This window comes from Electrophorus electricus, chromosome 2, assembly GCF_013358815.1.
Source record: "Electrophorus electricus isolate fEleEle1 chromosome 2, fEleEle1.pri, whole genome shotgun sequence".
NCBI classification, from domain to species: Eukaryota; Metazoa; Chordata; class Actinopteri; order Gymnotiformes; family Gymnotidae; genus Electrophorus; species Electrophorus electricus.
Window position 1 is genome coordinate 8,610,862 of NC_049536.1, and position 24,033 is coordinate 8,634,894.

The following is a 24,033-nucleotide window of genomic DNA, read 5'->3' on the forward strand; positions in this document are numbered from 1 at the left end:
GATCTATGAATGATGCACAGTCACAGTAAAAAAAAAAAAAGAATTTTCACAAGAGGATGTATTTTACAGACCTCCCCTCTACATCAATGGAGGGCTAAGCACGCCGATTCTAAAAGTGGGCTTTTTTTTAACAAGCGGCATTCCAGTCTCTCTAACTATAGCCAGGGTCATAGGATGTGGTTTCATGACTAACAGATCACTCTTTATTTGTAGGAAGTCTGTCTGATGAACCTGGAGAATCCTGGGGGTTTCCATAGAAGTGAAAGACAGTTGGACATGGAGCAGAAGGGCAGCAAACTTACTTTTGGCTTCCAGAGAAGCTCTACCTCAGATGATGACTCAGGCTGTGCACTGGAGGAGTACACCTGGGTTCCACCTGGACTGCGACCTGAACAGGTGAGCTTTTTCAGATAAAAATGCAAAGGCTGAAGAAAGTTCCAGAACAGCATCCTTACCAAAAAAGGAAACAACACCATTAAGGAACAATTGCCAATGCAGATGTCCATGTGTAAAAATAAAATACTGCATCATGAGTGCAGTGTGAGCATTGTTCATGGAAACAAATTAGAGTACCTATATCTTGCCAATTATTTTTCTCATATTTTAATGCAATAATGCAATGTTAGCCATGTGGACTAAAAACAGAAACTAAAAAGTGCTGTTAGCACCTTTTGAAGCAATCTTAATTTACATACCAAAAAGTAGGTCAGTCATTCCATCAGGACAGCAAGCTTGTTCTAATTCATAATAATTAGACGAGCCAACTCATTTGCTAGAGAAGCTAGGCATAGAGTGGACACCACCCCACAGGCAATTGGAAACAGGATATGTTCTTTTTTTATTTACAAACTGTTTCATGGAAAGTCTGCAAGTCATTATTGCATGCTGGCAGACAAAGACCTAAAAGGATCAACACCAGCCGCCAGCTGAAAGAACAGCATGAGTAACACTCAAGGCGATGCCTGCTTTTCTGCTGGCCAGTCTGTACACATGGGCCTCTCATGGCTAAAAGGCCCTGTGATGTGGCACTTTTCCAAGTCAACAGGGAAGGCCCTAACACTTATCTCAGGGGCTTTCTAATCCCCCAGCTGGTCTGAGGAGCACATATGACTGCAATCAGGGGTGTGGGGCGAGAAAAAGGTCCAAAGCCATAGAAGTGCGCTAAAATCCAAACACTGCTTTTGTGTTAAATGTAGAGGGGCAACTGTAATGTCTTTACAACTGCCATTCTGTAAATTACCCTGAATATTATAGGTGATCATTGCAGGGAAGTACACAGACACTCAAAAACATTATTAGCAAGAAGCCTGGGGGAGAGGAGTGGGTGGTAATATTAGCATAAAATGATCATGATTTATGATCCTTCTCATTGTCAGGTTTAAATGGCAGGCCAGTAGACCGGCTGAATAACAGCAGGATGCTGCTGTTTAAGCAGGAGGAGACTAGCCCATTCTTTCCTTTTATCTAGTAAATGTTACGACCAGTGCTCATAAACTGGTCTGCCTTACAAAGGTCACGCGCTAGCAGGGCACTCCCATTATGGAAAGCATCTCTGCCCAGCATAGAATGACAAAACAGTGTGGCAAGCCAGTAACTAATAAAGTTATCCACGAAAAATGGCACACGTATATGGTCATGGTCATTTGATATATTAGCATATTAGAGGCTGCTTAACCTGGTCTGAATTCTAGCAATCGTGGAATTTGTAATTTGAGTATCACTCACATTTTGAAAGGAGGTACAAATACTGTTGTCATCAAATATAATGTGGCAAAATTATGAGTGTTTGCAACTGAGTTCTCCACATTTTAGTTATGGTACCAACCTTAAAAAAAACTGGCTTGATTTATAATTTCTTCCAAAATGTTATTCTAAGATCAATGTTCATTGGCAAGTCCATGTCACAGTATCAAGCCTAATCTCTGCCTCTGTTTTGTAGATCCAGTTGTACTTCTCTTGTCTGGCAGAGGATAAGGTTCCTTATGTTAACAGCCCAGGAGAGAAACACCGCATCAAACAGCTCTTATACCAACTGCCTCCCCATGATAATGAGGTAAGATCACTAATAGACAAAGTAGTCTACATATCCTCTACATGAGTAAAGTGGACATACTCTGATGGGGAATTGGTGAACAGAAAGTAACTACAATCAATCACATTCTTCTTCTCTCAGGTAGCTTGTTAAATCACAGTGTAAGACAGAATGGGACTACATAGCAGCAGTCAAAGCCATAAAGTAATAAATCTGAGTATGATGACCATAACCAAAAAGAACAATGTTAGACTTCTAGCCCCCTTACATCAAACCTAAGTCAACATTATTGATGTCCTCCCCAGAATCAAGCCAGGAAACCTCTAGCTGTATAAAGCATTAACCCAAAGGGTCCAACACCTCCAGATTGACCTGAGGAAAAAGCTAAAAAGAAAGCTTTTATTGTCTGAACTATAGTTGCATTGAATTAGGCTTATACACGACATTTTGACCCATGCTCAAATTGCTCCTTAGTGGTGAACTAACGTGGGTGCCTGTTAACTTCATGGCTTTTCGTACCTTGCCTCACTCACTGCATTCCCCTTGCCACTACAGAGGTGATCTTTGTTTCCTTGTTCTTCTGTGGGTGGTGGTACAATGAGACATTTGAGCTGATGATTTTATGATGTTACTGGAGGACTTAGCACAACTTGTGGCACAGAGATTCCTCACGTTGCTGTGGTTTACTAGCAGGGGCTGGAGTGGCTGAGGACATTGCTGTAAGGCACTTTTTTGTGTGCCACTATTGTTTTATGAGGCACCATGGCATCACTTGCATGTCTCAGCTTGAGGTTTGTGTGTGTGTGTGTGTGTGTGTGTGTGTGTGTGTGTGTGTGTGAGACAGTGAGTCTTGATTTTATTGAAAACACAGAGCTTGTTTGTGTAAATGTTCCATTCTCTTTAAGTATTGTTAAACAAAAGCACATCAAAACTTCATAGCCAACATAAGCGGCAGAGGTCACTTGATGGTCTAAATGAACACCAGGATACTAAGTCCACGAAAAACTCGTGTTCCATTTATCCATGTTTATCCATTTCTATCTTAGGTGCGATACTGCCAGTCCCTCAGTGAAGAAGAAAAGAAAGAGCTCCATATGTTCAGTGTACAGAGGAAAAAGGAGGCACTGGGTCGGGGAACCCCAAAACTGTTGCCGAGGACTGTGCTCCATGCCATCTGTGAACATGTATGTCTCCAAATAACACATTGTGCTCCTCAGAATAAACTTGACAACTTTCCTGGTAACCAAGCATAATGTTTTTCTTTTTTTTGTTCAGTGTGGGGAGCGTATCAGTGGAGGAGAGATGGCAGTTTTTGCCTCAAGAGCAGGATCAGGACTGTGCTGGCACCCAGCATGCTTTGCATGTTCAACATGCAATGAGCTTCTCGTAGATCTCATCTACTTCTACCATGAGGGCAAGATTCACTGTGGGAGGCATCATGCTGAATTGCTAAAGCCTCGCTGTTCAGCTTGTGATGAGGTAAGCTTAGACATATGTGAGATCACTTTCTCATTCTGTTGGCTCATTTTGTTATTTTGCTGAAGTACTTATATATGAATATATTATATTATTATTCATACTCATGCTATATTCTTTATCAACGTAGGGGCCATTGCATTCATTTATACAATAATTGTAAAAAAAATTTCCCCTTAGATTATTTTTGCTGATGAGTGCACAGAGGCAGAGGGTCGTCACTGGCACATGAAGCACTTTTCCTGCTTTGAATGTGAAACCATTTTGGGTGGCCAGCGGTACATCATGAAAGATGGTCGGCCCTACTGTTGTGGTTGCTTCGAGTCCCTGTATGCAGAATACTGTGAGGCCTGTGGAGAGCACATAGGTAAACTAAAGTCTCTTGTGAGATCTCACATAGATGTCATATTCAACAGTCCTACTTTAATAGGAAAAACTAACATGTTGATTTTGTGCTAGGGGTTGACCATGCACAGATGACATACGATGGGCTTCACTGGCATGCCACAGATGAGTGCTTCAGCTGTGCCCAGTGTAAAAGCTCCCTGCTTGGTTGTCCATTCCTGCCCAGACAAGGCCGTATCTATTGCTCTAAAGCTTGCAGCCTAGGGGAGGACATCCATGCATCTGACTCCTCGGATTCTGCCTTTCAATCTGGCAGGTCTCGTGAATCGCGCCGCAGTGTAAGAATGGGCAAGAGCAGCCGTTCTGCAGACCAGTGCCGCCAGTCCCTGCTCTTCTCGCCTGCTGGGAACTATAAGTTCCCTGGTTTTCTGGGTAACACTGACGATACTTTATCAAATAAGCTAACCCATTTGAGCTTCACAGACGACAAATTCTGGAGGAACAGGGAGGAGCAGGAGGCACCTGAGGACCATGATGAATGGGCTGAGCATGAAGACTACATGAGCCAGCTGCTTCTAAAGTTTGGAGAGCATGAGATTTTCCAGCAGCCAGAGGACGGCAGACCAAATGACCTCTGGATGACTGACTGTGAGATCAAAAATAAGACAGAACCAAAGATGTCAGGTAGTGGTGGCAATGGGAGCCTGGCCAGTAAAAAATATAAGGCAGATATGTACTGGACACAGTCTCAAGATGGACTGGGAGACTCTGCTTATGGTAGTCATCCTGGACCTGCAAGTAGTCGGAAAATTCAAGAGCTGGATCTTGAACATGGTGCCAACTTTAAGTGTGATGACAAGCAATGGTATGATGACTCATTGGAATGCATTACAGATGGACTGAAACCAGCAGAGCAGAGTGTTCGAGATTCAATGGACTCACTAGCACTCTCAAATATCACAGGTATGTATAAAAAGAAACAAATGTAGAATGTTAACTGGAAACCAAGCTGGATTTTGTACAGAATTAATCAATTAGTTATGCTCAAGGATTCATGTAGACTGGTGCTACCATTTGGGCATAGATGAAAAAGTCTTGACTTATAATTGTAGTCAATGGGTCTGTCTGATTTAGTTAAGCACAATTTCTACTCAGCAAAATGAACTTAACATTTGTTTCTTAAAAAAAGATGCACCAGTATTTGGAAATTATAACCGATTACAACTATATTAGTAGTTGCTAACATAACTTAATCTCATCCATTACAGGGGCATCAGTTGATGTGGACTTTAAAGAGAAGCCTTTACCTTATTTGTTGCAAAACTTTACAGAGCTAGAGAATGAGGACTGCGAGAAAACCAGTAACATGGGGACCCTCAATTCTTCAATGCTGCATAGAAGTGCTAACTCCCTCAAAAGTCTTACATCTGAGTTGGAACAAGCAGAGGCAGGAGAGGAGGAGGAACCAGAGGAGGTAGTAAATCTCCAAGAGGAAAGATCCAAACCTCCCCATTTACCTGTTCTCCGGAGGACCAGATCCCAGTCAAGGCCCCAGCAGGTCAAGTTCTCAGATGATGTTGTGGATAATGGGTGCTATGGTGATCTAGAGGTGCGCCAGCCCCCGATGAGTGAGCGCACTCGCAGAAGGGTATACCATTTTGATGAACAGGACTTGCAACGTCACCGGCATCACCACAATTACAGGCCTCGAAGGAGCCGAAAGTCTCGATCAGACAACGCGCTGCACATAGTGCCCAAAGAGCGAGCTCGCATGTGCTTCAGAGAGGACCATCGCCAGCACGCCCCTGTGGCCTCTGCTCAGTATGGACAGCACCCACACGGCCACACAAACACCCAGTATGGGCTGCAGAATCAGGCTGCAGAAAGATTTCTTCGTCTTTATGGAGACGATGATGACTGGTGTTCTACATGCTCCTCCTCTTCCTCAGAATCAGAAGAGGAAGGCTTTTTCCTGGGTCAACCAATTCCCCAGCCCAGGCAACATAGGTATCATTATTACACTGATGAACTGCCAAGTCAGGTATCTCCACCTGTTGGCTCAAGGACAAATTACAAAAAGAAGAAAGGACATAAGGGAAAAAATTGTATAATATCATAGACTCCACATCAAAAATAATTCTCAAAACAAAGCAATAAAGTAATTAGCTCCCATAATTTAATCAACTTCATACAAATGCCAGGAATGATCCTAATTCAGAACATTTTTGCAATGTGAGGAACCAGGCAGACTCTTGTTTGAGATTATCTCTGGCCTTTCTAACTCAATAAACAAAGTCAATGCCAACCTTGCCAGTCAATAATACCACAGATAAACGCATTATGCTAACAAAAATAAATTTCTGCAGCAACTGGTATGTGTATTAAATAACAGGTCACTTATAGTTGTGGACAGAATGAAAGAATATAATATTTATAAAGCATCATATATAAATGAGTGAATATTTAACAGTGCAAATAAAAGTGTATATATTGTAAAAACAGTTCTGATTTAAAGCAGATATTTTTATATCCCTGAAAAGATTTTTTAAACAGATAAAAGTACTAGACTAGCTGACATATAGGTTTGCAGAAGCTCCACGTTTGTTAATCAGGGTTTTCAAAATAAAAAAGTCACAAAAACATTGCAGTTTGACCCTTGATATCTCAGTCTACATGCTTCTTTTATATTACAGTAACTGATGAAAAATACACCCTATGTATTATGCAGAGCCTATCTGGTTTGAATTGTATTTATGAGTCACAATAAACAGATCAGTGTATTCTGTATAAATGCAAAAACTGGAACATAAGGCTGACAATAAAAGAATATGCAAGTTGTACTTTGTTTTACATGCTTTTCTGTCACAATCAAACATGGACAATTCTGGAATGCATTAGGAAGAAGCAAAAGAACAACTGTTAAAAAAGTCAGTTTATTACAATATTTTAATGTAAGAAAATCTTGTATATTACTTCCGGTATATTTTAAAAATCAAATAACTTGGCAAGTATACAGAAGAAATACTTATTTGACATGAAAAATTGAACACAACTTTGAACCAGATATGTAAACACTGTAATCTGAGCTACAGTGGGATCATGCAATAAATGTAAAGATAAGAATAAAACAGTTTTGTTTCTTAGTGCTCGCATTCCCATTCTAGCTCCATGATTCCAAGTAATATATCTGAAATCTTGTAATGACTCAACAATGGGAAAAAACAACTAAACTAGTAAATATCACTGGTACCCCCTAAAGTCCAGCATGTTCAGTTTGTCTTTTTCAACTGAGGGATGAAAAAAGTCCTTTGAGTAAATCTGACCAGCTGCAGATGACTGATTGGCTTTAAGAACTGCATCTACCTCCGATATAAAGCGGCGCAAGTCCTCCAGGCATCGCTGCTTAATATCAATCAGGTTCTCTTTCAGTGCAGTCTGAAGCAGTGTCTCCAGTGTCGGCTGCTTAGCAAGTAGCATCTTAACCACCGTCCCAAAGGTTTCACAATCTTGCCTATATAACTGTGAATAAGAAAATAATCAACTTTAACTAATGTCATGCTATATTCCATCACAAGGAGCTATGTTCTTATGGAGATTCCAAAATAATACTTAACTATATAGTATTAGTATATGTATAAGGGAAACACTTAACACTAACTTGTTTACAGTCTCCACTTTTAACAACAAAATAACATTCCAGAAAATCACACATCATTTCATTAAAAGCTCAAAAATTTAATTCACAGTTTGCCAAGAAAGCTGAAGAAGTGGAAGAGCTTTGTTTATTGTCATGAATACCTCAGGTGTGATGCCCTAACTAACCCTTTCATATGGCTATCTTTATATCCACAGTCACTGCTCCCATCGACACAACAGGAATTCTGGAGTTCTGGTGTTAAAACTTCTGTCCAGCCAGTTCAGCCAGTATTTACTTTCTGACTCTCCTTCTAACTTACTCTCTCTTTTTAGAGGAAAATGAAGCAATCTGGTGAGATTTATTAGAAGAAACACAGATCCTTGAAGGAAAAAAGTTAAAGTGACACTATAGAAGTTAAAGTGACACTATAATTAAAGGAACAGTATGAAATTAGAGGGTTTGACTAGTTAGTTTCAGAAAGCAGCTAGAGATGGGACACGGCTCAAAAGTAGCAATTTAACTAAGAGATTATTACACAGCTGTCATAAACCTGGCAATGCTGATGCACTTTATTTGTCATGTTGGTATCAGCACTAAAGCAAAATTCAAACTTCATTAGATAAAAGGTTACATACAACTGAGGTACATGCAGTTGTAGTTGGGACAGGAAAGAGACAGAAAGTGGAAAAATGAGAAACAGGGAAGACATCAGAGAAAACAGACCGAAAGTCTCTTTAGATCAGTGCAGGAAGAAAGTAAGCTAGCAGAACATTTGTTTAAACACAGACCTGCTCGCATAACAGAGACTTGTAAGAATGGGACTAAGCTGAAAGGTTAAGTCTAATCACAGACAGATGGGAGGTAGGAACAGAAACTGAAAGTAGGACAGAAAGTGGGAAAAGGCTACTGGGAAGACACTATACTTTGGTTTTAAATGAGAAATTGTTTGAAAACCTGGTCAGTTTTACTTTGGGCGGAAAAAAAACACCAAAAAACAACTGTCTTGCAAAGATCATGTTCCCACCCTTCTTCAAGAGTTACAACTCAAGTAAATTAGAGGATTCTCAGAGCCTCCAGCTACATTTACACATCTGCACTTGTCCTGGTTTCTAAGACTAAAACCATGACTTCTTCAGGCAGTTCTGGCACAATGTAAAAGAAATATGTCTCTACCTGACTGGTAAGAACAGCTTGGAAAAAAGGAGCATAAGCAGGTACTAAGAAAGCATGCTTGGAATGCTAGATGGCTTTGTTAGGTCACTCGAGTATTTCCTAGTGTATCTATTGGTCTTTGACGTTGCCCCAAATTCTGCTTTCTATATCAGAGGCTGGTTTACTCAAAATAATATTCAGCAGTAACCTATTTAGGAAAATATCTCACTGCTGTAAAACAAGACGATCATTTTGATCATATAGCTGTCCATTTGGAATAAGTATTGTTCTATTCTCTATCTTCTGGATAAACAACAGTTGGCTATTACTTGTACATGAGGGAAAAGTGCAGTATTGGTTATTAGTCTAATTGCTTTTTTAGAGTAAATAATCTCTCCACAAGCATTTTGTACACAACAGATAAGAAACGGATTGCATTCAGGCTTCTCTAGGCTGTGTGTTATCTTCCAGAAGCTTTAAAGGAATAAGGAAGATTCAGTGATCTGAAGGCAATAATCAATAAAATTAATTCACAATGATTTTCCTGGCATCACTGGCACTCACCTCAATTATATTAAAGCAATAGAAAAAACAAACGAACTAATAAACAAACAAAAACTGTAGTATGACAGGAACAGTAGTACAATAGGAAGTACCTTCTCCACTTTAGGACGTAATTATGGAAATGATATTCAGTTGAATTCTAGAAAGGTATTCATCTGAATTCTGGGTGGGTGAGCAAGGAGCCCTAAAAGGTTGCCACTGTTAGTTAAACAAACAGGAAGCTAGTGTATGACTTGTGCCTGCTCGTGTGGCTGGGTTTATGCATCGTTTCTACTCCTAAACAGAAGGAGACCAGGACTTGATCTCATGGCCTGATAATTCATGGCCACACAAGCAGGATTTCGCAATAAGAAACCATGCTGGGGAAACCACCGCCCTAGATGCTGAGGGCTGGGGGAAGGGAGGATTGGTCTGTAAAACATTACAAATATCACACAGCCACTGCACAGAAGAGAGCAGTTTGGCACCAATGAATGCTGAAGCAAGCAGGGGTCCACAGTAATCAAGGAAGTAGGAATAATTATTTGAGGGCTGGTACACATTAGGGAATATTAAGAGCTACTTGATCACTGGGGCTGTAAAGCAGGGCACTTAACAGGGTGTAATAAGGCAAGTGGATGTATTTCGTTTAGATTGATTGAAATGATGAATGAAGTTTGGGTAATCATTCCCAGCCCTCATCAACAGGAGATTCGAAGCTAACTAAGCTAAACAATTACAACAAACCAACAATAGCAACACAAAAATACTCCATTTGTGATTAAGCCAATTTAGTTTCATTCAGAGAGATAAGCCTGTGACTAAACATAGGAATTATTTCATGATTAATGTGTGGCCTTATGTTAATATCTAGGCTCACACTTGACCTAAGAAGTACTATCGCTTCATTAGGGCAGGAAACGCCCACACAATCTAACAATCACATCCTTTCAGGGGTTCAGGAAACATCCCTCTACTCCCACCACCATGAGGGCTGCTGATAGAATTATACACTTCAAACATTAAACATTTGGTATTGTGGATGGATTAAATTAAAATGCACTTAAATGCATGTATACATTATATTATAATGGCTTTAGATGACTTTACTTTGGTCATACAAAGGAGAAATACATAGAGAAAACTGAACTAATAACATTATGTAATCGTTCTATTTCCAATTAAAGGTAAGATAACAGCCCCCTGAAAGCTGCAGGGCCTTGAAAAAGTATTCAGACCCCTCAAACTTTTCCACAGTTTTGTATGTTACACCTACATTTTTATTGGGATTTTATGTGATAAACCAACACAAAGTAGCAAGTAATTGTGAAATGAAAAGAAAATGATACATGGTTTTCAATGTTTTTTTTGTTTTTTTTTAATCTGGAAAGTGTAGCGTGCATTTGTATTCAGCCCCCCCTCACTCAATACTTTGTGGGATCACCTTTTGCTGCAATTTCAGCTGCTAGACTTCCGGGGTATGTCTCTACCACCTTTGCACATCTACAGGCTGAAATTGTTGTGGCTCAAGCTCAGTCAGATTGGATGGAGAGTGTCTGTGAACAGTAATTTTCAAGTCTTGCCACAGATTCTCAATGGGATTTAAGTCTGGACTTTAACTGGGCCATTCTAACACATGAATGTGCTTTGATCTAAACCATTCCACTGTAGCTCTGGCTGTATGTTTAGGGTCATTGTCCTGCTGGAAGGTAAACCTCCGCCCCAGTCTCAAGTCTTTTGCAGCCTCTAACAGGTTTTCCTCCAGGATTGCCCTGTATTTAGCTCCATCCATCTTCCCATCAACTCTGACCAGCTTCCCTGTCCCTGCTGAAAAAAGCATCCGCACAGCATGATGGTGCCACCACCATGTTTAAAGGTGGGGATGGTGTGTTCAGGGTGATGTTCAGTCTTAGCATTTTGCATTTAGGCCCAAAAGTTCAACTTTGGTCTCATCTGACCAGAGCACCACCTTCTACATGTTTGCTGTGTCCCCTAAATGGCTCATGGCAAACTGCAAACAAGACTTCTTATGGCTTGCTTTTAAAAATGGCTTTCTTCTTGCCACTCTTCCATAAAGGCCAGATTTGTGGAGTACACAGCTAATAGTTGTCCTGTGGACAGATTGTCCCACCTGAGCTGTAGATCTCTGCAGCTCCTACAGAGTGACCATGGGCCTCTTTCTTTTCTTTTCACTTCACAATTACTTGCTACTTTGTGTTGGTTTATCACATAAAATCCCAATAAAATACATTTAAGTTTGGAACATGACACAATGTGGAAAGGTTCAAGGGGTATGAATATTTTTTCAAGACCCTGTATGCTCACTGTTAATAGAGCTCAGCACAGTTCTAGAGCCCTCAGTTACCTTTTCAATCTCCAGAGCTTTGTTTGCGATGGCATGAGCCCGTCGTGCCTCGGGACTCTGTCCAGGATCCTCTTTCTTCTTTGTCTCTTCGCCCTGTTCCACTTCAAACCCTGGCATCCTATCCTATTAAGAGCACCATTATATAGACACAGGAGGCCAAGGCCTGGCTATCCAATGCCTCATAGCACAAAGATCAACATAAGATGACAGGAAGAGTGCTTTAAATGTTTATTCTGTCAGGTAAAATGATTTCAAAATATGATGCTTGGAAAATTGGCCTAAAGTAAGATTTAGTCTTGGCTTTAGTAATTAGTAATTTAGTAACCACATTTATTAAAGTGATATGTTTTTGTTTTTAAAAAGCAAAATCACTGTTTTTACCTCTTTTTTATGTTTAGGTATTAGCTAATGTTTTTATCCAAAGTAATTACAACAGAGGGTTAAGGGTCTTACTCAGGGTCTCAACAGTGATAACAGTGAGGCTTGAACTGGCAACCTTCCAATTACTAATCAAGTACCTTAACCACTGAGATACAACTACCACAGATATTTTTGAATGAATGACACTTCTGGACAAACAGGTCTGGGCACTTTTCCTTATGAAACATTTTGGACTGTCAAATATGATTATCAAATTCTTATTAAAGTGCACACATCTTTGAACAGAACTGTTTCTGTGGGTCATTTACAACAAGCTGTTGATCTTATGAGTACTCATTAAATCCAACATGGCACCGGTGTACAAAATGACTTTCTCAAAGTGCAAAAAATGTCACATAAAAATATGATAATGTTGCATGATGTCCAGTATCTGAATTAAGTGTGTATAATGAAAGTGAAATACAATGTTCATTCCAAACAGATCTTAGTATTTAAACTTTATTCTTGTTATTGATCTTAAAGATAAAACTTATGGTGAACTAGATTAATTATTAAGATACCTGTGGGAAAAGTGCTAATAGCAGTCTTTGCCCCTCCAATGAACACAATATGGTCAATATGGATCATGTTTGTGGTGTACTCTTTGCATATTTAAGCCGACAAACTATTAATTTTAAACTATAGAAAAAATAAATAAAAAGAATCCATTAAAACAGCATATTCTGTCCAAGACCAAGTTCCATGTGCGTATGAATGTTAATGCAGTGCCTCATACCTTAGCAGCTGATAGCAAAATGTGTGGGGATTCATCCTGAGATCCACCAAAGCAGTAGCTGGGCACCTTTTCTTTTTCTTGAGAGACTATAAGGGAGGAAGAAGTACTTCAGTACACCAATGTCTTGAATTCAGAGAACAGAATGCCAGGGAAGTTCTCAAAAACAATAATCACAACCAACTTCAGATAATTTAATTTTTAAAAATATGCTCAGCATAGCATCATAAACCAACTTTGGTCTAACACAACTGGAATATCTATGAGTCAAACCAGTGAATGAGAGTGACATGGGGAAAGAGACAGAGCCTACAACAAAAAGGCTATGTTTTTTGCTAGCAGAGTTCAGACAAAAGTGGTCAATCTGCACTGTAAAAGTTTGCTCTTTCCCTCTTTTAGATTTATAGTGGCTGGATTTATTGATCACTGGGTTATGCCACTGATTTTGGTACAAGAAGTCTGGATTTTGAATCCTGACCAGGGCGTATCCAGTGTGGTCCCTTAAACAAGGTCCTTTATGCTACCTGCCTACCTCACTAACAATTAGCATTAAAAACATGCAAGTCAGATCAGCTTGCATGTTGCCCCGGGTCAATAAGGTCCATGTCAAATGCTGAGGGACCAGGGCAATCTGATGAAAAGTTTGCTAGTGGAACAAATACAAGACATTCATGGACAAGAGTGGAGAACAGAGGACTGTTGGAATGTTACTACACAAAGCAACTCCAGTGCAAGAGTGTATATGCAGAGGATGTGGGAACTAAGGATGCTTCAAAACCCAACATCTAGACTTACACTGCAACTAGCAGCACAGATGTTCCAACTTCTGTATGCAGCAACTGCTGTCACAACCAGAGATTGACGGGGTACAACATGAATACTATGGCAAGGGGTAGCCAGGAAGACAGGTCAGAGGGGAGATATAAATCATTCCCACACGCCAAAACAGGGAGCCCAGTGGTCAGAGCAGAAGGAAGCAAGTTTTCTTCTAGCACATTTTTGTAAGTGGTTTGATTCATGTGTCCTTCACAAAGACAAATCTGCCCAAGTCCAGCCTTGCTGAAACACCCCCAGATCATCACCGATCCTACACCAAATTGGGTGCGAGACACTCTGGCTTGTAGGCCTCTCCAGGTCTCTGTCTAACCATTACACGACCAGGTGTTGGACAAAGCTGAAAACTGCACTCATCAGAGAAGATGACCTTACTCCAGTCCTCTATGGTCCAGTACTTATGGTCTTTCGCAAACTTCAGTCTGGCTCTTCTTTGCTTCTCATTGATGAAGGGCTTTTTTCTAGCTTTGCAGGACTTCATCCCTGCCTCCAGAAACCTGTTTTGAACCGTCCTCCCTGTGCAATTCACCCCAGCTGCTGCATGCCATTCTTTTTGTAGGTCGCTTGATGTTATCTTACAGTTGTTAAGTGACATTTGAATGAGGTGGCAACCATCACAGTCGGTAGAGAGTCGTTTTCAACCTCTGCCAGTCTGTAGCTGTTGTTGTCCCATGTGTTTGCTGCTTGACCTTGTTCTTATGAACTGTTCTTATGAAATGTTCACGGTGGAAGCAACCTGACGCTCACTGTATCCCTTTGCCAGTAAAACTACAACTGAACCCTTCTTTTCCTCATTAGGAACCTTTCTTTTCAACTCTTTTGGCATGGTTTGTAGCTGTATTTGGCTACACTTACTTTTTAGGTAGTCCTAGCATTACATTTCCCATCTAGCTGGTTCCATAACAAGAGAATTGTGATGACAACAGCAGTGGTATATATACTATTACTCGTTAGAATAGGATTTTGTTAAGGTGATCACCTATTCAGCATCTCATTAAATAGAATGAGGTATGTCTGTGAATGAATTCAACAAACACTTGAAAGGAATGGCTGCTGTACATGTGTGTGTAAATACATTCATAAATACATAATGAACTAAAGCACTTTTATTTGTCACTCTAGATAAGAGTGTCTGCAAAATTCCATGAATATAAATGTGAATACTGTTCATTGTATATATCAATGATTAAGTTCAAGTTTGGTTTATTTGTCACATACAATTATGTGATTATTTTAATTATTCTGTAATTACTATGTGATTATTATGTGATTATTTTAATAATCTCTCCCCTAGGAGCAACCTTTGGTAAAACTTATAAGGCAGCAGGCTGATTATACCATCACTGACACTTCCATGAACACCAGAAAAGACATATACCCTTCAGACCCACAAAGCACAGGGCAGACAGGACAAGAAGTATCTATCTACTTGAATACAGAGTGGTTTAACAGTGATTGCATCTCATAATATCTAAAATGCATTTAAACTAAGAAAGTAAATCTATTATTGCCTAGGCTCCTGTTCTAGACTGTTTGTCTCAGTAAGTACTGGTAGCTCAGTGGTTGAGGTACTTGACTAGTAATCAGAAGGTTGCCAGTTCAAATCCTACCACAGCCAGGTTTCCCCTGTTAGACCCAGAGCAAGACCCTTAACCCTCAGTTGCTCAAGCTGTATTCAGTCAGAATTGTAAGTCGCTTTGGATAAAAACGTCAGTAAAATGTAAATGTTTGGCCAGGGCTCTTTAGTTTTTTCCAGGCATATCAGTGTTGACAAATTTTCAGCATACCAAAGATGATGCTGGTAAAATAAGATAAACAAACCTCTGACTTTAGAGGAGTCATTCTGTAGCAAATCTAAGCAATGAACTTAACTGGCACACAATTCTTGTACACTGCCTATTTTCTGCCTATTTTGATGTGTTGTTAATTAGTAGCCCAGCAAGGCAGGGTGAGGGGTTGCCAGCTAACAACACGACGCCTGTGTGCTGGTGCATTTACTGCCTCTTCAAAAGAAAGCTCCAGATTCTGCAGGAACACAGACTGACACCGATGCTGGTGAGTCAAGTTGCTTAGCACCACATAAATATCCCCCTTAAAACTGACTTTGAAAGTCTTTGAAATGACAACTATAATAGCAAAGGCAAATAGTGGAAAAAACATGAAACCACAATGAATAGAACCATAATTATTTATCCCTAATTTTGTTTTCAATGTATTAATCTTTCTGAGGCTATTTTTCATTAATTATTACTAGTTAGCTAGCAAGAGAAGTTTGTTGGACACAATTAAAATGTTCTTCAAATGCTCCACACCACAACCCTCTGGGCTCAAATTTCACAATTTGCCAAGGACTAGAATTTAATATTTCTGGTACTAAATTGTAAAATATATACTACAATGACAATTATTCTTATGTGTGATTGTAGTTGTTCAGGTAGGAGTGAAGACCGAGCGTGAAACTGCTTAAGACAGAGAAGGTGAAGCAAAATGAATGAATATGCTACAAGCCAGATACATCTATCGCACTTGAAGAAACATGCTGTTCCTGAAGCATTCAGGCAAACATGCACGTACCTACACACACAGACACACACACACACAAACACACAGACACACACACACAAGGTGGTCAGACCATAGAGCAGATAAAAACGTTCAACCCAATATGCTGGCACCCCCTTTTGAGTGATTACTGATTTAAAGTGCTCTCTGAATTCCTCACACTCATACATGAAACACACTCACAGAAACAGATGCTTTTCAAAGTGGGAGGTCCAAAAATTCAAATATTCATAGCTGATGGCTCGTGCTGTTTGGGATTTATTTAATGACATTGTAATCCAACACTTTATTTTAACTGGCCTAAAGGTTTTGATGAGATCATGAGAATTTGCAATAAGAGTAAACCTCTAGACTGCAGAAAAGTAATGTGAAAAGTGAGGTGAAGTAATATATGATTGGGAACAGCTCACATGTTAAGCAGCAAATCACTGCATGATTTATGGTGTAATAAGCAAGACTCTGTTTCAGAGACAGAGGGGGGAAAAAAAGACAAGCGCACAAATAAGAGTGAGGGAGAGCCATGGCAGGTATCTCCTGCTCAGCTGTCCCACAATGCTGCAGCAGCAAGAGTGGACAACTCCCTGTTCCTTAGTTCAGCCCTGAACTGCATAACTCACCTCATAAGCTAAAAGTCCTGGATGGTCTGCCGAAGGGTGATTAGACATGCCTGCTCAGGTTACACGTGGCATGAACTTAGGCCTGTGAAATACAGAGCTCCAAAAGCAATTTCAGCTCCATACCACTGGATGTGAAGAACGAGGCTTTCAAAAAAGATGAGCTGGTTCACTTCAGTTCAGCCTTAATACATGAGTTTGAAATCCTACTAGACAGATTTGGACTGCTGACTGCATATGGAATATGGAGAAATAATCACGAACATGGACATTTAAGATAAATAGAATGTTGACTAACAGTGATACCACTGCACAGTATTTTACCAAGAAATATTTTAGCTTGGCAACATTAAGCACATGCTCACATGGTGAAAATAAGTAAGAAAAATCAAAAGTATGTAAAGCTCATTTCAAATAGGACATTTCACTTAAACAAGCATGTTCTACCAGATGGGAGTCAAGCAAAGAAAAAAAAGCACAAAAGGTTTTTTTGTTGGAATATATATGTCTAGCTGAATGAGCCAGAATTTCTGATTGCTTTGAGAGTTCATATAGTCACACAAAAGCATAAGACAGACACATTTTGATATGAACCATGAACGAACACACCCCTCATTTTGAGGGTTTACACAAAGGCTTAGTTTCTGATTATTCAATCCCACATAAAAACAGACAGACACTCTCTGACCTTGGGGAAAGGGGCTCTTCTTAGGCTGGCTGGGGTAAGGATGGCTGGCCTTGCCACTATCCGGAGTGAAGCTGCGACTGGAGCGATTTTGGGGGGAGTGGGGCACCTCCCTCTTCACTGGAGAGTGCTCACGAACAGGGGGGAATGAAACCTTTCTTTTCAGAGCCTCACACTCTTCCCTAAACAGAAAGAATTAAAGAATCTTACATTTAAAGAGGGTCTAGTGAAAAAAGCAAAAACAATACATCTGATCAGGTTGTAATAATAATTATTATTACTTTTATTATAATTAATATTGTTCTGATATCATCTAAATGGAAAAACTTATATCTGTAAATGCTTGTAGTAAGGCACTCAAAGAAACTAATAAATCTAAAACAATGAATAACAAAGATAATACTCTCTCAGCATTTGGGAAGTATGTTCTATCTTAGCATGTGTAACACTAGAAAATAAATGTGAAAAACACTCACTTTCCATGAACTAAAATACAAGCTCTGTTACATACCTTCGACCTGTACTAGTAATGGTACGTGAAACACAGTCATCTCCTCTGTGGCACACACTTATGGAGAGGGACCAGGGAGGTGGTAACCTTTGACCCTTGATATTGGTCTGAGAGGTCACTCTGGCACTGTTCCTTAAATAAGCAATTACATAAATACAATGCAATACAAAACAGCAACTGAGAAATTTTGTTTTGTGCTTAAATATCAAAATATTTTGGTCAAAGGTCTATAAATTCAGCATTTAAAAGAGAATGACACAGTAACAACAGAAACAATATTTCATTTATACAATATACAAGTAACTTTAATGACTTGTACAGCAATTTCTGGGGTGTACTAGGGTGTTTTCCATCAGTAAATAAAGATAATACTTGGATGTCTAATTTTTAAAATTGAATACATTTTTGAGTTTGAGCAAAAAGTTTGGATCCTTTGTTCACAAACAGCACATCTGCAAGCAAATGGTTTCCACTCTACTGACTGCTCATTCTATTTAGATGTTGTCTAATCTTTAGACAAGAGACAGAACTGTATATGTGACCTCGTGCCAAAACTACAGCTTTAATAATAACTATAAAGTAAACAGACTCTAACGTTCAGTTCCTGAGGACTTCTGTATAAGTAACACTGGGAAAGCGCTGTCTGCTTCTGCCACTGTTCCTCCCTGGTCTAATTCAGATTAAGAGGAGAAAGTGATCCATGCATCTTTCCTTTACTTTTAATTTAACCATTTATTTTAGTAGTTTGCCCCTGGCTTTTCAAGTCTGCAGTTGGAGCCTTCCAGGCTAGAGGTTGGCGACACTGAAGAATGACCTCCTGACATCTATGTGTTTCAGGGAAATGGCCACATAGTCATGCTGGATAGGACACAGATGCAGTAAATGCCTATGACTTGCATCTAAACTTCCAAAGTAATAAACATGTCAGTACTGCAGAACTTAAATTAGCCCTATGAACAGATTCTGTCATTAATTAACGTGCTAGGAAATGCATGTTGGAAAAGCCATGTGTGACAACCTTCAACCAGGATTTCATTGCTACCCCAATTTGGGCATATCTTCTGCAACAGCTGTATAAGGAAGGGCTCGCTTTAGTGAGCCAATTGCTGTGTCTACCGATGCACATGATTTGGCAGGCTGATTAGCAGTTTCTATATGACATGCCGTAACACTCAACACCAAAGTGGAGGTATAAATGAACCAGTGGCACCTGGTTTCCACGACCTGTGGCTGAACCCAGATTACAAACCAAACAAAGAGTGGACCTAAGATGGGCTAAGGACTTTATTGACCTAAGGTCAGTCTGAAACACTCCAGATCCCATCCGCCATTTGCTACAAAGGGCCAACTTCATTTGGCCACTTCTCAGTTTCAATTTTCATATTCAGCTGTGAACAGTAAAGGTTTTGGTGACAGAAATAAAAACACAGCTAGGGTTTCAGAGGCAAGGAATAATTGGAAATGAACAGGAAATAAGACAGTCGAGTGACCTGCTTAGTCCGAACCTTCAGCAGTCCACAACATGAGTTTTCTTTTCCTTTTTATGCTTTACTATAAGAGCTGAATGTTGAGGACTTTGACAGGAGAAAGCTTTTTATGGCAGTGAATCTTGCCTCGTATACCACCGTGCCTGATCCACCACAGTGCTTAAACATGGACATGTGGAGCTCCAATAGTTGCAAGTATAAGACAAAGAGAGACAGGTGTGTGTGTGTGTGTGTGTGTGTGTGTGTGTGTATGTGTGTGTGTGTGTGTGCATGCACGCGCATAGCACTGTCCTGCTGTGAGGATGAAACAAGAACTTCAAATGGGAGATCAGTACAGTGGCTGAGCGACATGGAGGCCAGACAGTGGCAAACACCATGCAGGCAAAATAAACAGTGGCGTTCTTTCACACACAGCAGGACAGACAACTGCAGAGGCCTGCAAATGTGCAAGACACATCACAGACGATCCTTCACCAAGGAAGCCCTTTTTAAGTAATCAGATCTACAAGACGGTTTTTCCACCCCCATTGCCCTATTTTTCTCCTCTAGGCAAACTGAAATACATTTAACGATTTTTCCCCCCACAAAGTTAATGCAGGGAGGACTTTAAAAATAATCAAAACAAAACAAAAAAGATAATTGGTTACCTCAATCACAAGTGCTTTCATCCAGCTCTTTAATCAGTTTTGTAACTGGCGAGATCAGTAAAAGTTAATTACCATCAGGCCAGCACTTAAAATATTAAAGACAAAATTGGGGCCTTAGGTTGCTTTTGCGAGAGTGTATGTACTAACCATTAAAGAGTTGTTGAGGTGACTTTGAAGGTTCAAAGGGAAGCTGTCTGCCAACCATTTGCACTTCAGACATGCTTGACAGGGTGGCCATTTTGGCTCATTATCTACCATTCATCATATGAGGTTATGAAGATCTACAATGGAGCAGACTGAGAAATCCACAGGCAATGTCTGCTCTGACTGGAGCCCCACTTTGCACAGAACCATTAAGACCACAGACACCCCCTTAGTGAGTGTGCACGTGCACAAATTGGCTACCTAGTCACACACTATCACAAGTTCAGAACAGACGCCCTCAGACCTTGATCTATAATGCTTCTGTGTGGCTGAGCTTTCTGTCTGGCCCACATGCTTAATGTGACAACCTTGGCCTGGGCTACTCACTCTTTCAATGGACTTTCCCAAAGGACCCATTAACATTAACCTACTCATCATTTCAGCAGCAAGACACAACAACAAAAAACAGCATTAAAACCTTACAGGTTTCAATGGAAATATAGTATCTGATGCAATTTATCCCATTTTGATTAGTAATGTAAATAGAAGCTAGGACTGTAGAGCAGTGTGATCTCTGTCAAGCATATAGATTAAAGCTTATAGACTGTGCCTGGAATCTGCACAATGATGACAAATTTCTATCTTTATTATTTAAAGTTATTTACTATTATCTATTTAACAATCTAGATAAACCAATAAGTGTGAAAAATACAATTATTTTACGATCTCTGGCTCTTCTGGCTAGCATATTCACTGTCACAGACAGAGACGGACCTATTAATACTAAAAATGCACTAGATATTGACGATCTCGCTATAATGGAAAAAGAAAAGATAGACTGTAGATTAGTTATGAAAACATCCACTGTAGAACTCAGCAAATCCCAAGCACAACCATTTACTGCAGAATGAGAAAACTAAGCTCAGCTCAGCAGTTAAAATAAACGTATGCTAACTCCTTATTCAGTATTCAGAACAGAGCAAGTCCTGAGTCCACCCTTCCCTGCTGGCTTTGCTGGACCTCACAAGGGTTTAACATGTTGGCTCTAGGAGCAGACAGTAGTGCCCTTTGTCCTAAGCCTGGTATCTGGTTGGCCTCCACTGGGAATAACGTAGGGTAAAATGGGATGGGGACAGTGGGGGTGGGGTTGTTCGACATCGTGCCAATGGTCTGTTGGCACCCTGTTACGCCCAAAAGTAATGGGCAGGGTTGGGATCAGATGACCAGAATGCAGTGAGCTGAGAGATCAAGTGTTGCACAATGTGTGGGGTCTGACTTCATTCACTGAGAAGGAGATGATTTGTTGAGGCATATGTACCTTTACAATATGCCCTTCAAACTGGTACACCGTACACTAAGGGGTAATAATGGGAGATTTGATTAAAATAGCAAAAAACAAATGAACAAAAAATGTTTAAGTACCTTCATCAAGTGTCTTCATCAAACAATCCAAAATATTTCCTTTAAATGGCAGCAAGCCCAGCTGGCTCAGTTATCCTTTCTGCTTTGTTGATCTTGATTAATAGCACCCTTTATGCAAAGATACTTGCTACACAAAAAGACACACAAAGTTTAAAATATGCCTGTGCAACATTTCAGAGGCCCAAGAGGCCCAACAACCCTCACAAACCATTTATTCAGAAAGAGTACTCTATTGCCATCTGTTGGGCTAGAGCAGACTCACCCAATAAAATCTTTCAAAAGGCACACAGTGAAAATCACTATAGCACCAACATAAGCACTATTAGAGCTCATTGTGCTACAATATTTCGGTCATTAGCATGAGATGTGCTTTAAATCTTGACTTTGCTTTGCTTCTCATGCAGCCTAAAGCTGAAAATCATGACCATGTCCTGTCAATACATTGAAATTGCAGTATGAAAGGGAAAATTCACTTCACATAATTTCAGATTTTTAAATATTTATCTCCATTGTCTCAGTATGGTAGGGCATGAATAATGAATGTTTGCATGAATATGGCTGTTGTCGGGGAGCAAGTTGACAAGTCAAACTGTTTCAGTCATCAGCAAAAATGTGTTCTCCATCAAGAAAACCCTTGAAAATATTTAAATTCAATTCAAAGTGAAATATTTTTTACTCAATAATGTCATTGTTAGGTAGTAATATGTAGGTAGGTAGTAACACAAGTATGTTGGCTATGGTGGCGCGCATAGACACAGTGGCTCAACGCTCTCATTTTTGGTGCTTTGCCCGTTTGTGTACATGTTGTTACTCATCTTGACTACCTTCTGCTGGGCAAACAACATCTATAGCCGGCACAATCTCCTAGAAATGGGACTATGCTGTGAGTGGACTGTTACAGATGAGTTTCTCCACTCTAACCATATCCCAGCAGACATAGCCATGTGCCCAGGCTCTTCATGGATTGCCATCCCCATAGGCAGGAGACAGAGGAGAAACAGGGATAGGAGGCTAAAGCAAGGATGTAGGGCCAGCATGCTGTTGAGGCTACGGCGATGGCCTCCACTTCCAAGTATTTTTCTCACCAACCCTCACAAACAAGATGGATGAATTGATGCTACAGGTTGCAGCAAATAAGATTATTAAGGCCAGTGGCATTCTGCTAATCACAGATACCTGGCTTTGTTCACTCATTCCGGATACAGGTATCAAGCTAACAAGCCATACAATACCCTGGAATGACAGAACCAGAGACCTCCGTAAGAGCAAAGAGGGGGGCTATACTTGTATATCAATAACAGCTGGTGTACTAACACTAAGACTGTAGACAGCCACTGCTCCCTGGACCTGGAGTTTTGACTGTTAAATGCAGGCCCATATGTCTTCCCTGGGAGTTTACTTTGGTCATGATACCTGCTGTGTATATTTCACCGGATATATGGTTATTTATGTAACAAGATAGCAGTCAACAGAGCATGTATTTGAAGGACGTTCACATCATATTAGAAGAATTTCAACCATGATGATTTAAAAGGAGTGCTCCCTAAATTCCATCAGCATGTAAGGTGTGCTACATGAAACAGGGGTTCAGGTCTAAACCACTACCACTCCTGGGCCCTTCTGACTATATGTCACTGCTTTTAATCCTGACATACACCCCCTTCCAGAAAAGTGCCCTTATTAAATCTAAGACTGTCAAAATGTAGCCTGATGCTACCTCTCATCAGCTGTAGAACTGTTTTGAGACAACAAACTGGGATATTTTTGAGCATTAGAACCTGAAGAATACACAACAACTATCCTGCAGTACTGCACACACACTGTCACTACTGATAAGTGCATCCTGGTTTATCCCAAATGAAAGCCCTGGATGACATAAGGTTTCTAGTGCCTTCTCAGAACAGGAACAGTGCTTTCAGGTCTGGTGATGAGGATCAATACAGTGCTGCCAGAGCCAAACTGAAAAGGGGCATCAAAAAGAGCAAGGCTTTTTATAAGAGTAAGATTGAGGACTACTTCCATAGTAACAACACAAGGCAGGTGTCAAATCACTCCCAATGGGTGAGAGTAGGATGGGGTTATTTGCTTAGCCCACTATTCTACACTCTGTATACCCATGAATGCACCCCTGCTTATACCAGCATTAGCATTATTACATTTGGAGATAACGCCACTGTAGTGGGGCTCATCTCTGGGGTGGATGAGTTGCTTACTGGGACGAGGTGGAGCAGCTGTCTGTGTGGTGCACAGACAACAAACTGGTCCTTAATACCACCAAAACAATCCCATCTGGTTGGGAGAACCTCCGGCTGCTTTCTGGCTGCTTACATCTCTAATAAGCACTCCCCTCATTCTCTGCTTATGTTATTTACTCCCAGTTGGCTCACTTCCCCTATAGTGTAGTGGGCAGAGCTGTTCGCCCCA

The 24,033-nt window shown here is 40.3% G+C and overlaps 2 protein-coding genes across 8 annotated transcripts in view; one reads left to right on the forward strand and one right to left on the reverse strand.

Annotated features, from left to right (window-relative positions):
* Positions 1 to 6,693, forward strand: part of prickle1a (prickle homolog 1a) — a 19,818-nt gene extending 13,125 nt beyond the window's left edge. For 3 of the 4 annotated variants that reach the window (XM_027000963.2, XM_027000964.2, XM_027000965.2), the window contains exons 2-8: positions 214 to 396; positions 1,940 to 2,053; positions 3,079 to 3,216; positions 3,308 to 3,511; positions 3,689 to 3,875; positions 3,968 to 4,816; positions 5,122 to 6,693. In XM_027000963.2, the coding sequence (XP_026856764.2) occupies positions 226 to 396; positions 1,940 to 2,053; positions 3,079 to 3,216; positions 3,308 to 3,511; positions 3,689 to 3,875; positions 3,968 to 4,816; positions 5,122 to 5,972 (2,514 nt within the window). In that variant the 5' untranslated portion in view covers positions 214 to 225 and the 3' untranslated portion in view covers positions 5,973 to 6,693. The remainder of the gene's footprint in view (positions 1 to 213; positions 397 to 1,939; positions 2,054 to 3,078; positions 3,217 to 3,307; positions 3,512 to 3,688; positions 3,876 to 3,967; positions 4,817 to 5,121) is intronic. The other variant, XM_027000966.2, reaches the window with a different exon arrangement.
* Positions 6,008 to 24,033, reverse strand: part of LOC113571817 (periphilin-1-like) — a 25,398-nt gene continuing 7,372 nt past the window's right edge. For all 4 annotated transcript variants that reach the window (XM_027000969.2, XM_027000968.2, XM_035520604.1 and 1 more), the window contains 5 exons: positions 17,910 to 18,041; positions 17,402 to 17,580; positions 12,707 to 12,792; positions 11,551 to 11,673; positions 6,008 to 7,372 (listed from right to left, as the gene is read on the reverse strand). In XM_027000969.2, coding sequence (XP_026856770.2) covers positions 7,094 to 7,372; positions 11,551 to 11,673; positions 12,707 to 12,792; positions 17,402 to 17,580; positions 17,910 to 18,041 — 799 coding nt within the window. In that variant the 3' untranslated portion in view covers positions 6,008 to 7,093. The remainder of the gene's footprint in view (positions 7,373 to 11,550; positions 11,674 to 12,706; positions 12,793 to 17,401; positions 17,581 to 17,909; positions 18,042 to 24,033) is intronic.